At 48.7% G+C, this 16,134-nt stretch overlaps 1 protein-coding gene across 1 annotated transcript; it reads left to right on the top strand.

The window, feature by feature from the left end:
• Positions 1–6,582: 6,582 nt before the first annotated feature.
• LOC124606300 (serine/threonine-protein phosphatase 6 regulatory ankyrin repeat subunit A-like) lies at positions 6,583–8,334 on the top strand. The gene has a single exon (XM_047138282.1). The coding sequence runs from the start codon at positions 6,583–6,585 to the stop codon at positions 8,332–8,334; it is 1,752 nt and encodes a 583-aa protein (XP_046994238.1).
• The last annotated feature ends 7,800 nt before the right edge of the window (positions 8,335–16,134 follow it).

Here is a 16,134-nt window from a genome sequence, read left to right as displayed (position 1 = left end):
ACAGGAGTCACACTTTTGATATCTGGACTGATATCTCCCCACGTAGACCTAGGAGTGGTCGCTTGTCATTTGGGAACATCGAAACTTTCAGCAACGGACACTGTCACCCATGGGGAGAGCCCCTGATTGGAGTCAGTGGTGTAAGACCTCACGTTTGGTGTAAGATAAGCATTAAAGATTGCTACTCCTCTACAGCTGTTTCTTAAACTGGCAATGGCTATTTTAGTGCTGCTCCTTATAACTCTATGGCCATCCCCTTCCCCTTCACCGAGCGAGGTGGCGCAGTGGTTAGCACACTGGACTCGCATTCGGGAGGGCGACGGTTCAAACCCGCGTCCGGCAATCCTGATTGAGGTTTTCCGTGATTTCCCTACATCGCTCCAGGCAAATTCCGGGATGGTTCGTTTGAAAGGGCACGGCCGAATTCCTTCCCCGTCCTTCCCTAATTCGTTGAGGCCAATGATCTCTTAGTTTGGTCTCTTCCCCCAAAACCAACCAACCTACCTACCTACCGCTTCCCTGGCTACACCTTGGGAAGAGAGCCGGGTTCGCTGCCTTGGGTTGTATCTGTTTCCCTACAACCTGGTCTTCACCAGGACTGATAGACATTCATCGCCATCAAGCCGTTGTATTTTAACGGAGACAAGTTTAATGAAATGGACACTCTAAAATGCAGCTCCTTTTGCTATTCATAAAACCTAATTCCACGCAGAATATGTGGCCCTTCATGCCTGTGACCATCCTTGCGACATCCCGGTGTCCATTACTCGTTACCAGACTATGCCTTGGTTGAGGGAGAAGATCATTCAATGTAGGCTTTCACAGCCGATATTGTCTTCACTTAAAACTTCCGGGCTCATAGGCCGTGGTCGATGTTTAAAACTCTCCCCTGACGTTTCGTCTTGGACTGCGGGAGACATCCTCTCAGATATAGAGGAGAACTGCAAATATAACTCGAGGAAGCGCTGATTATATAGCCAGAGCAGAGGGTGCCACTATCGATCACGTGGCGTTAGCTATAAGCCAGTCTCTGGTAATGCCAACATTCTCGAATAAAAGTAATAGATGTAACGCTGACATCCAAATTTTATCCAGTTTAACACCTTCCACTTTCCTGTTAACAGTATTTCAGTTTTCATCCATCTCATAGACACTCTATACATGCGTTCATAATAATGAGAGATTTTAGGTATGACGCTCGTCTCTTTGAATTTTATTTCATGCTTACCTTCCTGTTAAAGATGTCCTGCTACGGCTGATTTATCCGTGTTACCCAGGCGGCTATTCATATTATGTCCAACTCGACACAGCCTCACCACAACCTACTTCTAATACAATTGTGACTTTCATGAACTTTTATGGACAGTCCTAGTGCTGCTGTGGCTAAAAGACCAGCCAGATGGTATCGCTATGTCGAGGACACTTTCGTAGTATGGACACACAGAGCAAAGGAGTTGAATGCCTTCCTATCTAAACAGCATTAATCCGAAAATGCAATTTACTATGGAGAAGGAGAGTAATGGAAAACTGATTTTTCTGGATGTGTCTGATTAAACGACGTGACCGAACGTTGGGCCATAAAGCGTATAGAAAGGCCACACATACTGTTATCTGCATAAAGATTCAAATCACCACCCTAAACAAAAAGCAAATGTAGTAAAAACCTTGGTAGACAGGGCGTACCAAATTTGTGAACCTGTTTATTGAAAAGATGAGACTGAATATCTACGGTCGACTTTCTTTAAGAATGGCTATGCTAGCAACGAGGTAGATCGAGCACTTCGCACTAGGCAAAGAATCAGGACCGACGAAGAACAACAGCCACCCAATGGCAAGGTTTTTCTTCCGTTCATTAGTAAGGTCACAGATCGCTTTTGGAAAGGGTTAAGCAAGTACTTGGTGGAAACTATTTTCAGATCCACCAGGAAAATAAGACTATTTAAGATTGATAAAAGATCCACAACATCCTTCCGCTACGCCAGGAGTATATAAAATTCCTTGTTGGTGTCGACAGATTTATATCGGTACAACAAAGAGAAGTGTTAACACTCGCCCGCATCTCGTGGTCGTGCGGTAGCGTTCTCGCTTCCCACGCCCGGGTTCCCGCGTTCGATTCCCGGCGGGGTCAGGGATTTTCTCTGCCTCGTGATGGCTGGGTGTTGTGTGCTGTCCTTAGGTTAGATAGGTTTAAGTAGTTCTAAGTTCTAGGGGACTGATGACCATAGATGTTAAGTCCCATAGTGCTCAGAGCCATTTGAACCATTTGTTAACACTCGCCTTGTTGAACATAAGAGGAATTGCCGCCTGGCTCACACGGATAAATCGGTCGTAGAACAACATGGTTACCAGGAAGGTAGTCATGAAATAAAATTCAGAGAGACGAGTGTTACAGCTAAAACCTCGCATTATTATGCGCCCAGGTATAGAGAGGCTATCGAGATTGATGAACACAGTAATAATTTTAACTGAAAAGAGGACGGTGTTATAACAGTATAAAATTTGGATGTCAGTGTTGCACCGGAAGCGTGGCGATAGATTACTTTTAATGGAGAATGTTGGCACTACCAGTGACAGTCTTCAAACCGACTCCACGTGATGGACAGTGACACCCTCTTCACTGCCTATACAATCAGCGCTTCGTCGAGTTCTCTTTGCAGTTCGCCGCTTTACTTCGGAGGATATCTTCCGCAGTCGGAGACGAAACGTCAGGGGAGAGTGTTATACATCGACCACGAGCTATCAGCCCGGAAATTTGAAGTGAAGGGTTTGGGGAGTAATTTTTCATTTGGACCTCAGCCTTCAAACTGATTAGGAACTCTGGGACAATCTGGAATGTTAGTGCTTTCATTTTGTTTGGTGTTTTCAGAGAGTTTGTAAAGACAATTGTCTTGATACTGATGCCTTTACTCCGGTATTTCAGGAGGGGGGTCAAGACTGCGTGTTACCAGTGCGACATGAAACCATACATCCGACCTCCCATCAGGAGGATGTGGATACTCATTCCATGAGGGAGCCCCTGTGTTTCGCCGCCTCTGTGTGTCAAGTGTTATGACCGTCACTCTCCACACTCGCCAGATAGCCTGGTTTATAAGAAACAAAAGAAAATTGGGGAATAAAAGTCCCTTAATCGTTCCTCCTGCACCCCCATCCCCCGTCCCACCCTGCCCCCCCCCCCCTCACCGTCCATCCCGCCCTGACACCTCTTCCCCCCACTGACAACTTGTGTTCAAGGGTCTGTGGGATTTGCTCCTACCGACTGAAATCTGGAATAATCTGAACTAACCATGGATATCCAGTCGTCTAGGGTCCAACCGATAGCGTCACGAGCCTAGGAGAGGCGATGCCACGCTGTTAATGAAGGCATTCGCCACATTGCCCTAAATGATACATTCGTCGTACATCCTACATAGATTTCTGCAGTTACTTCAAGCATTGTTGCTCGTCTGTTAGTACTGACAATACTATGTGAACCCTGCTGCTCTCTGTCGCTTAGTAAAGGTCGTTGGCCACTGCATTGCCCATGTTGAGAGGTAATGTCTGTAATGTGATATTCTCAGAACAGTTTTGACACTATGGATCTCAGAATATTAAATTCCCTAACGATATCTGAGCCACGTTGCGGCTCGCGTTGGTGCCATTGATAGGTTGACATCGTTTAGTTGGTATTGTTATGGCTGTCATCTTCTTTTGTTCATTGGCGCCGCTCCATTTGCAAGTGTTGTCTGTCCGCTAGTCGCGGAAGCGGCGGTTATCATATCTAGTAACGGTGGTACTATCTTCGGGGCGATGTTGTGTTGTTTCCGTGTCGTGTGAGTAGGCAGTTCGGTTGGGGACGGAGGAGCAGCAAGGTCCGCACAGCTCGAGAATATGCTCGGACCACTGGCGGCCCACATTCACTGCCGGATTAAAGGGCTGTAGTCGCGAGGGATAAAACCTCGTGGTGAACCGGACCCAGGAAGTTCAAGTTCAGTGGACCTTAATTCAAGTAGTGAAACCTCCATGATTGAGAGTTCGCCATTTGCTTGCGTGTTGCTGCTCGCAGTGTCGCAGAGATGAAGAGCAGCGAGTGGAGCATTTGGGGAAGGCTAATCTAACTAGCCTTCCTCCACTTCTTATTAATAATTTTTGAATTCTATATGTTATTATTTGTGAGGTTCACCCAGTGGTATTTTCCTGCCTAGTGGCCGCTAAAGCACCGGGTACCTGCCCTGGAGCTTAGCGAACGTTCGGCAGTGTATATTTCCTCACCTTGCCGCTGCTCTCCAGTAAGGCATGTAGTTAGACTGCTTCCTTGATTTGTGGGACGGGCGGTTTAATTTTCCTCCTCCTCCTCCTCCTCCTCCTCCCACTTACTCTGGTAGTAGTGGTTCCTTCCTGCTTCCGGATGATCTAAACACCGGAGTCTGAAGACGTAGTGGTGACCGTTGGTTCCGGCTTGGCAGTGTTATTTCATCATTGGATTGGTCGTTAGGTATATTCAGCAAATAATTGTTTCATCATGCATGTAAACTGCCAGTAGTGAGTTACCATTTCGTGAAATGAATGCAACTCTTGGCTGCCTGTCTCATTGCTTGCAAAAGTTTTGAGGGTCTTTCCCAGGTCGATCCTTGGAGCAACGTCTGCACCTCCTTCCAAACACCTGCCTCCCCCCCGCCCCCACCTCTTGGTTTGGTCAGATTTGATGATTGTTTTTTAAAAAAATATTTTAATAACTATAATTGCAAGTTGAAGTAAACTAGTACTTGAAGGATTGCTATTCAGGCCTTCAGCCGTGAAACAGTTTTTACAATATTATTATTGGGGCCTTCAGCCGAGAAATAGTTTGAATTTATCATTAAGGCCTTTAGCCGTGGAACACTTCTTAATTTGTCACCTTTTATTTGTTGTTGTTTCCAAATAAAGTGTACGTGATGGAAAAATAAACTAACCAACAGTAATTGATTATGGCCCCGTCTACAATAGAACCCAATCGTGTATCCCTTGGTACCAGGTCTCAGTATCTAAAATGGGATGTCCAACCAATCTAGCTCCAACTACCATTTCTCGTTCAAAGTCTGTTAATTTCCGTCGTACGGCGACAATAAGGTCGGACACCTTTTCCAGTGCGAGCGAAAGTACCCTAGCAAAACATCAGCGAATATACAAATTATTGGAGTTGGAGTAATTGGTAACAGAAATGTACATTAGTAATTATTTTTTATATCTCTGAGGAGTCAAGGTGATCATACTTAACATTTTAATAAATACAATAAATTATTTGTTAATTGCTGCAAACCGGTTTTGGTCTGTGTAGCGGTCTTCAGAGCAGAGGCTCCAGACGTCGTCGAGAGCCGTGAAAAGAGCTGCAGCTTGTGACAGGCGCCACTAGAATGAAGAAAACAGCTCCTTGAACCGGATCCTCACGTCATATGGAGGCTCTGCTGTGAAGACGGTAGCACAGACCGGAAACGGTTGCCAGAATTAACAGTAATTTATTGCGCTTTAGACAGTTTTCTATAATTAAAAGATAGTGTAAGTGTTGCCACTATGTTCATTATAATACCAGGCATGGCATAATACTAACGGACATGTTGCATCTAATGGTGAATGAGAAATTTTCGGGGTCGTCAGAGATAGCGTTAACACCGTAACTCGTCAAATACCGAGGCCCGTTTGGGTTGTGAATGTGGTGGTGCCATGAAATCTGTGTTACAGGAGCGCAAAGTAATCCAGTGACTTTTATCATACTGTCAACTTCGCTGTTCATCTAAATGGGTGCGGTAATGATTGAGTTTCAAGTGCTGAACTTGTTTTGTTAGTGAGTGTACATAGGGCTAATTACGGATTTGCTACGCAAGTAGTATGGGGGGAGTAAATAGAAACTGGAAAGATAGCCATGAAGACTGATGTCTCAGGCAACAAAGTTATGGAAAAATAATACTGTTAATGAGATACCAGTGCAAAAGTAGAAGCATATAAAAATTATTTAATTTGGAATATTCTGTTGGTACATGTCTGCATAAAACATGGGAATATGGGTCTGCCTTGATGCGAACACTTTCGTTCACTCACTTCCCCAAATTACGTTCAGCGAAATACCGCAATTATCATTAGGTCTTCCTTTAAAGTCATTGCATTATTCAGTAATTAAAACTTCCGGGCTAAGAGGCCGTGGTCCAATAGTAGAAATACTTCTCCCTGACGTTTCGTTGCCAGCTGCGGGCAACATCATCTGAGGTGAGTCTACGATTATTTCTATGATTTTTGCACTTTCTCCGCATGCAGCATGTCCTGTTAGGTGGTTGAAACACAGCGTAACATCTCACATTGGTAATGATTCAAATAAAACGCCACCGTACTGTGACATGGCCCAAAGTTTGAATTACTGCCAAGCAGGAATTTTACGCTCGTTCATGCATGGTCATTTTAATGTGTGTCTATTAAACGTTTTGTCAGCAGAATTACTGCTGTTGAACTCCCTATGAAGTGGCATTTACTGAGAAATTCTCGTTAGTCTTTAACGAGGTTGTCATTCTTTTCATATTGGTTTCATAACATAAAAGTTCCTCCTGTTCTCTCTTGTACAGGTCACGGAAGCGTGGGATGAAACTTTCGCCTGTCCTGGAATTGGATTCAGTAGCTGCATCTCAACTGGACCAAAATTCCAACGCTCCACTCGTTCTGAAGAACGACCCTGACATTGCGACCGCTGTGAACAAGGGTTCGGATAACGTTTCTCATATCGAAGAGGACACCGACAGTGCGGCAGGACTGGATGATGGTACTGATGCTGTGCCAGTGCTGGGAGATGGTACCGACACAGAGCCTTTACGGGAAAATGCCACAGAAGTGCAGGATTTGGAAACGAGTATCAGCGGTGGTTACATTCTCGAAGATGGGGCCAATGTTGCCTACCATCTGGAAGCGAATTCTAACGCTGTGCCGGTTCCGGAAAATAATTTAAGTACAGCATCTATTCTCTCGGAAGATTCAGGTACTGTGGCTACAAGGGAGACAGACGAATGTGAGGGTAGCAACATTTTGGAACAATCATATCAGAGTGAACGAAGAAGTTCAAGTGGCAGTGTTATTCTTAGAGATTCAGGTTATGGAACTTTGTTTGAGACGGGAGAATACAGTGGAGGCGTTTGGAGAGAGAGATACGAACATACGCACAAAATATTAGCAGACGACGCTATTGACAGAGGATGTCCAGATCAACTGATCAAAGCTCTGCGCGCTTTGGGGTTCACCAACCGCGATCTGCCTCTGGAATCGGCACCGCCACTTCATTTCGCAGCAGCCGCAAGACACTCAAGAGCGCTCGACTACTTACTCAGCCTGAACTACGACGTGGATGCGTGTGACGACCAGCAGAACACTGCCCTTCACGTTGCAGCCAGCAAGGGTTCTGAGGAAGTGGTGAGGAAGCTGGTCAGTGCAGGTGCTTCTGTAGCGGCGGTGAATGCAGACGGAACATCGGTGGCGCACTGGGCTGCCCGCTTTGATAACGCTGACCTACTTCCAGTGCTGAAGGATCTGGGTGCCAGCGTCAACACTGCAGACGTCGCAGGCAACACACCGCTCCACGTGGCAGCCCAGACACTGGCGTACAGGTCTCTAACCAGGCTGCTGCACTTGGGCGCCGATGTATCCGTCCCCAACCGCAGTGGCAACACCCCACTGCATGTGGCCGCCACGAATGACTTCTCAAATGCTGTCCTGGCGTTGGTGGTGTCAAATGCGGACACGAGTTTGCGCAACACTGGGGGCAGGACACCTTTACACGAGGCGGTTTTCTGCGGCAGTATAGAATCGCTGGAAGTGATGCTGACAGCCCAGATGGATAAGGAGTGTTGCGATAATCTGCAGCAGACGCCTCTGCTTACGGCTTGCCGTAGGCGCCAAGTTCCGGCCGTGAGGCTTCTGTTAAACTACGGCGCAAATGTACGTCACGTGGACAGTTCACTGAACACTGCGTTGCACCTGGCAGCTCAAGCCGGCGACGGGAACATCACGCAGACGTTGATAAGTTACGGTGCTGAAGTCAATGCTGCCAATGCTGAGGGGTTAACGCCGTTGCACTATGCAGCGTTCGGTAATAAAGAAGACGCTCTGTTTCCTCTTCTCCTAACACCGGGTCTGAACGTGGACGCTGTGGACCAGAAAGGCAACACTGCCCTTCACCTGGCGGCGTACAAGGGCTCAGAGACGGCTGTGAGTTACCTTGCGCTATCCAGCGCCACGCTGTTACCAAACAACAAAGGGAAAACACCAGTGGACATGGCAAGAGAGCGGGGGCATATGCGGGTAGCAGCCTGGCTTAGGCGCAACGCTGTCCCCGACGGCATCTGATAAGTGTTCCTTTCATTAAATGTCATCTTCGTCTGCGGTGAGGAACAAACGCATGAATTATTAAATGATTTCAGCATGAAAATTAGCATCACTTTACCGCAAGCTACTGGAACAAGCTCTTCTAACTCCTAACAGAGAAATACGTGCTTTTAGCATGTCATTTATGTTAAATAAATGTCTTGGGAACACACAAAATTGTTCTGGAACATCATTTTAATATACTATGAATGGCGATCAGTAAGTAATGCAACACATTCTTTTCTGAAACCAGGTTGGGTTTATTCAGAATTCCCATACACCATATTATTCCCCCGTGTACGGTAGCAATGGAATAGTACTGGTAGGATTTCAAAAATGGCTCTGAGCACTATGGGACTCAACATCTTAGGTCATAAGTCCCCTAGAACTTAGAACGACTTAAACCTAACTAACCTAAGGACATCACACACATACCAATGCCCGAGGCAGGATTCGAACCTGCGACCGTAGCAGCCTCGCGGTTCCGGACTGCAGCGCCAGAAACGCACGGACACTGGTAGGATTTAAATCCTTCTGAACGAACTTGTGCTCCTATTAACCTCCACTTGGCTTTAAAACACAATCGGTAAAACAATTTCATCACACAATGTTGTTTTTATAAAACTTTTAAGCTCAGTGAGCAGGGAGAATTTCAAATCTCATTCTCTTTACCTGCCAGAAAATATTACTATTAAGACAGCAGCTAATCTCCCAGCATGATGTGAAGGTACTTCAAATATACAACTGCTTTCAAATTACGTACTGGATTCAGTTTTATATATTTACATCAGCAATTTTAAAGCGCTCGCAGATAATATTAACATAAACAAATCGCGCTAACTAACGTGGGAGACGGAAGTGTCTCAGATGTCACTAGCACTTCACAAGAAAAAATGTGAAATTACGCATTGACTTCACCGTATTGCATTTCAGAATAAATGAAATTAAAATGGTCACAGATACCCTTACAAAGTCTACGCTGAATCGATAGCTGATGCGATAACATTTCCGATATACAGCTGCTTCCAAAATGTGGACACCTTTTTCAACTAATCAAGTAAATAAAAGGATAAATAGTACTGAGCTGAATAACACGTAATGTAATAAAAATGATTGAACCGTGAATTTATTTTCTAAGTCTTTTCTTGAAGAATTTATTTACTAGCGGTTCTTCCAGAACATTAATACATTTAATCACACTATGTGAGCGTGGAAGCAGTTGCCAGTGGGTAAATGATGAAAACAAATTAAATTTCAAGAAATGAGAGTTGTATTCCTAAAAACCCTTTCTTTTTTAAAAAAAGATTTAAAAATTATAATCAGAAAGCACCCTGTAAATATCAAGTTACAAGTTATTCCGAGACAGAAATATTATTATTATTATTATTATTATTTATTATTATTATTATTATTAATTTTGTTGTTGACAGTATGAGCTTTCGGGCTGAGAAGCTTGCCACTCCCTTTTAACACGGCCGTAGTCACGACCTCTCACAACCACCTCTGAAAGACTAGACTGGTGCAAATCTGCAACACACCAGATTACATTAAACTAAATTTTTTCACAACTCACACAAACTATGCACCCTGTAGGAGGGATGGAAATGGTACAAAACACATTAAAAATACTTGCCACCGAAAGTGCAACTTGTTTCTAAAAGAAAACTCTTACGGTGGAAGGGTGGCAACTTTATATACTAAAATGACCATTTAAATAAAAACCCATGAAATGCAGTCTTACATAAAATGTACAAACATGCTCTACATTACACATATACCGCCTCAAAATGATAGGCAAGATAAAAACATATTTCAGGAATTCGGCCTTTACTCCTTAAGCAATAAATTCGTTAGCACCGAAGTAGACAAACATGACAGAGGCAGCTATTAACGTATGGCAGACCGACAGGCAGAAAGATAAACACTAACTGCCTAACAAATACGGACGAGAGACTCACCAAGAAAACAAGTAGAACGTCAAGTAAATGAAACAGCATATCATGAATCACTTAACTTCCAATAAACTGCGATGTCTGGCGAAGACCTGGCGCAGCACCCTCAAAACGCTCTCCCGAACCGTCCGCTGCCAGCCGCTTCAACGGACGCAGCAAGGCGCGCCGATCTTCCGTCTCACGGCGTCGCAGCTCGCACTGGCCAGACGATGTCGTGGGTTGGCTCCTGTTGCTCTCGTGTCGGTCGCGAAGCCACTACCCCTCGCCACACGGCGCGGCCCTCCGGACTTACGCGGCGACCTCACATGTGCCGACGCTCAAGGCGAACAAGTCATCTTGTCCCAGTACGCGACCGACCAACCGATCGATCCAACCGCCAATGACCACTGCCCAAACGAACTCGAGCAGACTGGCGGCCCTACACATACTAGCACTCCGGACGACAGACACACTGACTTCCTCACAAATGCGGACGACGGACAGACAGACCCAGACTGACTTGGCTGACCAACTGACTAGACTCCCCAGGCTGCACCGACTCACTGACCGACTGCTGAGCTCATAGCGCCTCTTAAATGCCCGTGAACAGGCAACTTTCCCCCTTTCCCACCAGGGGGAGACACCAAAGCTGCAATTGCCACAGCGGCGCCACCGCCAGAGACGGAAGGCGACTGTTTTACACTACGCGCTGCGGCGCGCTCTTCAAGACAGCATATTTTACGACGGCTCAATGATTCTTGTCAAAACAAGCTCGCCCATACAAAACGAAGTGGACATTATACAATAACCACAATGTGCACCCATACTGTACTTTAAAATAAAGTTACTCAATCGTCTGAGTAGCGAGTACGCGTTTACAAGCCTGAACAGCCTCTCGAATCCACATAGACAAAACAGTTAACAGCCCTTTCGACAGACACCTTTCTCTGTGTGGCTGTTTAACGTCATTAGAGTCCACAATTCGTCGAGCCCCCCCTGCGGGTTCGGGGGTAAGAATAGGCCCGCGGTATTCCTGCCTGTCGTAAGAGGCGACTAAAAGGAGTCTAAAATGTTTTGGCCTTAATGTGATGGTCCCCCTTGGGGTTTGACCTCCATTTTTCAAAATTCTACAGAAGTACGAGCCTTTTGGGGAAGGACACCTTACATGGTGTACCACTGGTCCTAAGTGCACTAAGACCTTGGCACTCAGCATTGCACCGGCGTTGTCACCATACCCATTATTCCTCAAATTGGGCCTAAACGCCTGATGGGTTGTCCAAGTTACGCCCATAGTGCATCTCCATCTGCACCAGCGATCATGATGGACTTTCCATGGTACCAGAAATCCAGCACGGTAGCCAGCCCGTTGTGGTGGGGTCGTCATGTACCCTCTAGGTTGTAGTCCCCTGACAACACAGGGATCGTACTGCCGATACCTGAGCTGCACCCTCCCCACGTTGGCCAAGGAGTAGATGCCCGTCTCCTTGGGGCATCAGGACTCCCGGCAATGGTCATCCTGCCAGGTGGCCCTTGCTGCGGCTGGGTGGCGCCCGTGGGGAGAGCCCCTGGTCGGAGTGGGTGGTATCGGGGCGGACGTTTCGCACGTGAAACGTCAACACGTATCAGGTCGCTCTGCGGCTGAGTCTTCCAAAAGAAAAGGTACCGTTTCTAGTTCTGGTTCTCCTGCCCTTTCCCCCTTGGCCACTCCATGGGAGGAGGGACAGGCCCGCCGGCTTGGGGCGAAGTACTTCCCCCGCTATTTGGTCTGTTCTCGAACAGATGGGGGGACGTTCGCCACCTCCAAGCCCATGTTCCTTGTTCAGCACATTGAGGACGTCTTCGGGGAAATCGAGGCTCTCAGCAAGATGCGATCAGGGTCCGTTCTTATCAAGACCGCCTCTGCCACACAATCGGCGGTACTCCAGGCGTGCGACCGCCTAGGGGACATCCCAGTCTCCATTGTCCCACATCTGGCACTAAATAGGACGCAGGGGGTTATTTTTCATCGTGACCTCCTGCTACAATCTGATGAGGAGCTCAGGGCCAACCTGGAGCGCCGCGGCGTGCATTTCGTCCGGCGAGTCCAGCGCGGCCCCAAAGACCGTCGCATCGACACCGGGGCCTTTATCCTCACCTTCGAGGGGGACTTTCTCCCGGAGAAGGTAAAGGTGATGTGCTACCGGTGCGACGTGCGACCTTACGTCCCGCCTCCTATGCGCTGTTTTAGGTGTTTGCGCTTTGGGCACATGTCGTCCCGGTGTGAGGCTGAGCCCCTTTGTGGCGACTGTGGACGTCCTCTTCGTGAGGAACATACTTGCACCCCACCACCTCGGTGCCCTAATTGTCCTGGCGTCCACTCGCCTAGGTCCCCAGACTGCCTCGCCTATCAGAAGGAGAAAAAGATACAAGAAATCAAAACTTTGGATCGGCTCTCTTATTCAGAGGCCAGGAAGAAGTATGACCGCCTTCATCCCGTGTCACTGGCCACTTCGTTTGCCTCAGTTGTGTCCACTCCTTCCGCTGTATCCTCACCTCTATCCTGTCCCCCCTCCGCCTCCTCTGCCCATCAGGGGGCTCTGCCTCCGCCTCCCAAATCCCTCCCTTCCAACTCCTCCTCCCCCACGGCCCCCACCCCCCCTGCCCCAGGGGCCACCCTACCTCCTCCTCCTCCCCCCCCCCCCGCCACCTGAGAAGCGATCCTCTTCTCAGGCGTCCATTGGGGAAACGTTCCGGACCCCAGCTTCCGAGGTCCGGCGTTCCAAAACGGACCCCGCGCGTGAGGACCTTCTTCGGGTCCAGCCCACCATCCCTGTGCCTCCTCGGCCTTCCAAGAAGGCCTCCAAGAAGAAGTCTCTATCCCCCTCTCCACCCCGGCGCGTTTCATCTGACGCTTCATCCGTGAGTCGCTGCTCCCGCCCGTCCTCAGTTTCGCCGGGACGCTCTGCTGCCAGGCGTTCCGCCGGCCTTTTGTCGGCAAATGATGCGGCCCCTCCTACACAATCAGGGACAGCGGCCGCAGCTGGCGACGAGTCGATGGAACCGGATCCGCCTGCCGTCAGTTGTAGCGTTGTTGCCTCGCAACCTGGCCCTCCGCGGCCATCGAGGTGACCAGCTCTTCCCCGTCTCGTTCCCCCAACTTTTTGACTAGCAATGGCGTTGTTTCATTGGAACATAAGAGATATTTGATCTAATCGGGAGGAATTACAACCGCTCCTCCGCCTGCACTGTCCGCTCGTCCTTGGTCTCCAGGAAACCAAGTTGCGCCCGACTGACCGTATTGCCTTTGCCCACTATACCTCGGAGCGGTATGACCTCGCCCCCTGCGGACGGTATCCCAGCTCATGGTGGGGTCATGTTGCTCGTTCGGGACGATGTCTATTACCATCCCATCCCATTGACCACCCCACTCCAAGCAATAGCTATCCGCATTACTCTTTCTGCTTTTACTTTTTCAGTTTGTACCGTCTACGCTCCACCGTCATCTGCTGTTAGTCGGGCTGACATGATGCACCTGATCGATCAGCTTCCCCCGCCGTTCTTATTGTTTGGCGACTTCAATGCCCATCATCCCCTTTGGGGCTCTCCTGCATCCTGTCAAAGAGGCTCATTCTTGGCGGATGTCTTCAACCATCTCAATCTTGTCTGCCTCAATACCGGCGCCCCGACTTTCCTCTCGGACTCTACTCATACCTACTCCCACTTGGACCTCTCGATCTGTTCTACCACTCTTGCCCGTCGGTTTGAGTGGTATGTCCTTTCTGACACCTATTCGAGCGACCACTTCCCCTGTGTCGTTCGCCTCCTGCACCACACCCCATCCCCACGTCCTTCGCGCTGGAACATACTGAAAGCTGACTGGGGACTTTACTCCTCCCTGGCGACCTTTCCGGACCACGATATTCCCAGTTGTGACAGTCAGGTCGAATACCTCACGGCTGTTATTATCCATGCTGCCGAACGTTCCATACCTCGTACTACTACTTCTTCTTCACGTCGCGTTTCCGTCCCCTGGTGGAACGAGGCTTGTAGGGACGCTATCCGTGCTCGACGACGTGCTTTACGCACCTTTCGCCGCCATCCTACGTTGGCGAATTGTATTGAATACAAACGACTCCGAGCGCAATGCCGTAGAGTCATCAAAGACAGCAAAAAAGCTTGCTGGGCCTCTTTCACGAGCTCCTTTACCAGTTTTACTCCCTCTTCCATTGTTTGGGGTAGCCTGCGCCGGCTGTCGGGCATTAGGGCCCACTCCTCGGTACCTGGCCTGACCTCAGGTAATGAGGTCCTTGTTGATCCTGTGGCTGTCTCCAACGCCTTTGGCCGCTTTTTCGCGGAGGTTTCAAGCTCCGCCCATTACCATCCTGCCTTCCTTCCCAGGAAAGAGGCAGACGAGGCTCGGCGACCTTCCTTCCACTCGCTGAATCTGGAAACTTACAATGCCCCCTTTACTATGTGGGAACTCGAACGTGCGCTTGCACTGTCCCGGTCCTCTGCTCCGGGGCCAGATGCCATTCACGTTCAGATGCTGGCACACCTTTCTCCGGCGGGCAAAAGCTTCCTTCTTCGTACCTACAATCGCGTCTGGACCGAAGGTCAGGTCGCCATGCGTTGGCGTGACGCCGTCGTTGTTCCTATACCCAAACCCGGGAAGGATAGACACCTTCCTTCTAGTTACCGCCCCATTTCTCTTACAAGCTGTGTCTGTAAGGTGATGGAGCGCATGGTTAATGCTCGGTTAGTTTGGATTCTTGAATCTCGACGACTACTTACTAATGTCCAATGCGGCTTTCGTCGCCGCCGCTCCGCTGTTGACCACCTTGTGACCTTGTCGACATTCATCATGAACAACTTTTTGCGAAGGCGCCAAACGGTAGCCGTGTTCTTCGACTTGGAGAAGGCTTATGATACCTGTTGGAGAGGAGGTATCCTCCGCACTATGCACAAGTGGGGCCTACGCGGTCGTCTGCCCCTTTTTATTGATTCCTTTTTAACGGATCGAAAGTTTAGGGTACGTGTGGGTTCCGTATTGTCCGACGTCTTCCTCCAGGAGAATGGAGTGCCTCAGGGCTCCGTCTTGAGCGTAGCCCTTTTTGCCATCGCGATCAATCCAATTATGGATTGCATTCCACCTAATGTCTCAGGCTCTCTCTTTGTCGATGACTTCGCGATCTACTGCAGTGCCCAGAGAACATGCCTCCTGGAGCGCTGCCTCCAGCGTTGTCTAGACAGCCTCTACTCATGGAGCGTGGCAAATGGCTTCCGGTTCTCTGAAGAGAAGACGGTTTGTATCAACTTTTGGCGATATAAAGCGTTCCTTCCGCCATCCTTACATCTCGGTCCCGTTGTTCTCCCATTCGTGGACACAACTAAGTTTCTAGGGCTCACGTTGGACCGGAAACTGTGTTGGTCTCCACATGTCTCTTATTTGGCGGCCCGTTGTACACGTTCCCTTAATGTCCTCAGAGTTCTTAGCGGTTCATCTTGGGGAGCGGGTCGCACTGTCCTGCTTCGCTTGTATCGGTCCATAGTCCGATCGAAGCTGGATTATGGGAGCTTCGTCTACTCGTCCACTCGGCCATCCCTCTTACGCCGGCTCAACTCCATCCACCATCGGGGGATACGTCTTGCGACCGGAGCCTTCTACACTAGTCCTGTCGAGAGTCTTTACGCTGAAGCTGCCGAGTTACCATTGACCTACCGGCGCGACATACTGCTGTGTCGGTATGCCTGCCGGCTGTTGTCTATGCCCGAACACCCCTCTTACAAGTCCTTCTTCGCCGATTCTCTCGACCGTCAGTACGGGTTGTATGTGTCTGCCCTGCTGCCCCCCCGGAGTCCGCTTCCGTCGCCT

Source organism: Schistocerca americana, chromosome 3 (assembly GCF_021461395.2).
Source record: "Schistocerca americana isolate TAMUIC-IGC-003095 chromosome 3, iqSchAmer2.1, whole genome shotgun sequence".
Lineage (NCBI taxonomy): Eukaryota > Metazoa > Arthropoda > Insecta > Orthoptera > Acrididae > Schistocerca > Schistocerca americana.
The sequence above is the reverse complement of the archived record's forward strand: the minus strand, read 5'-3'. Positions and strand labels throughout refer to the sequence as shown.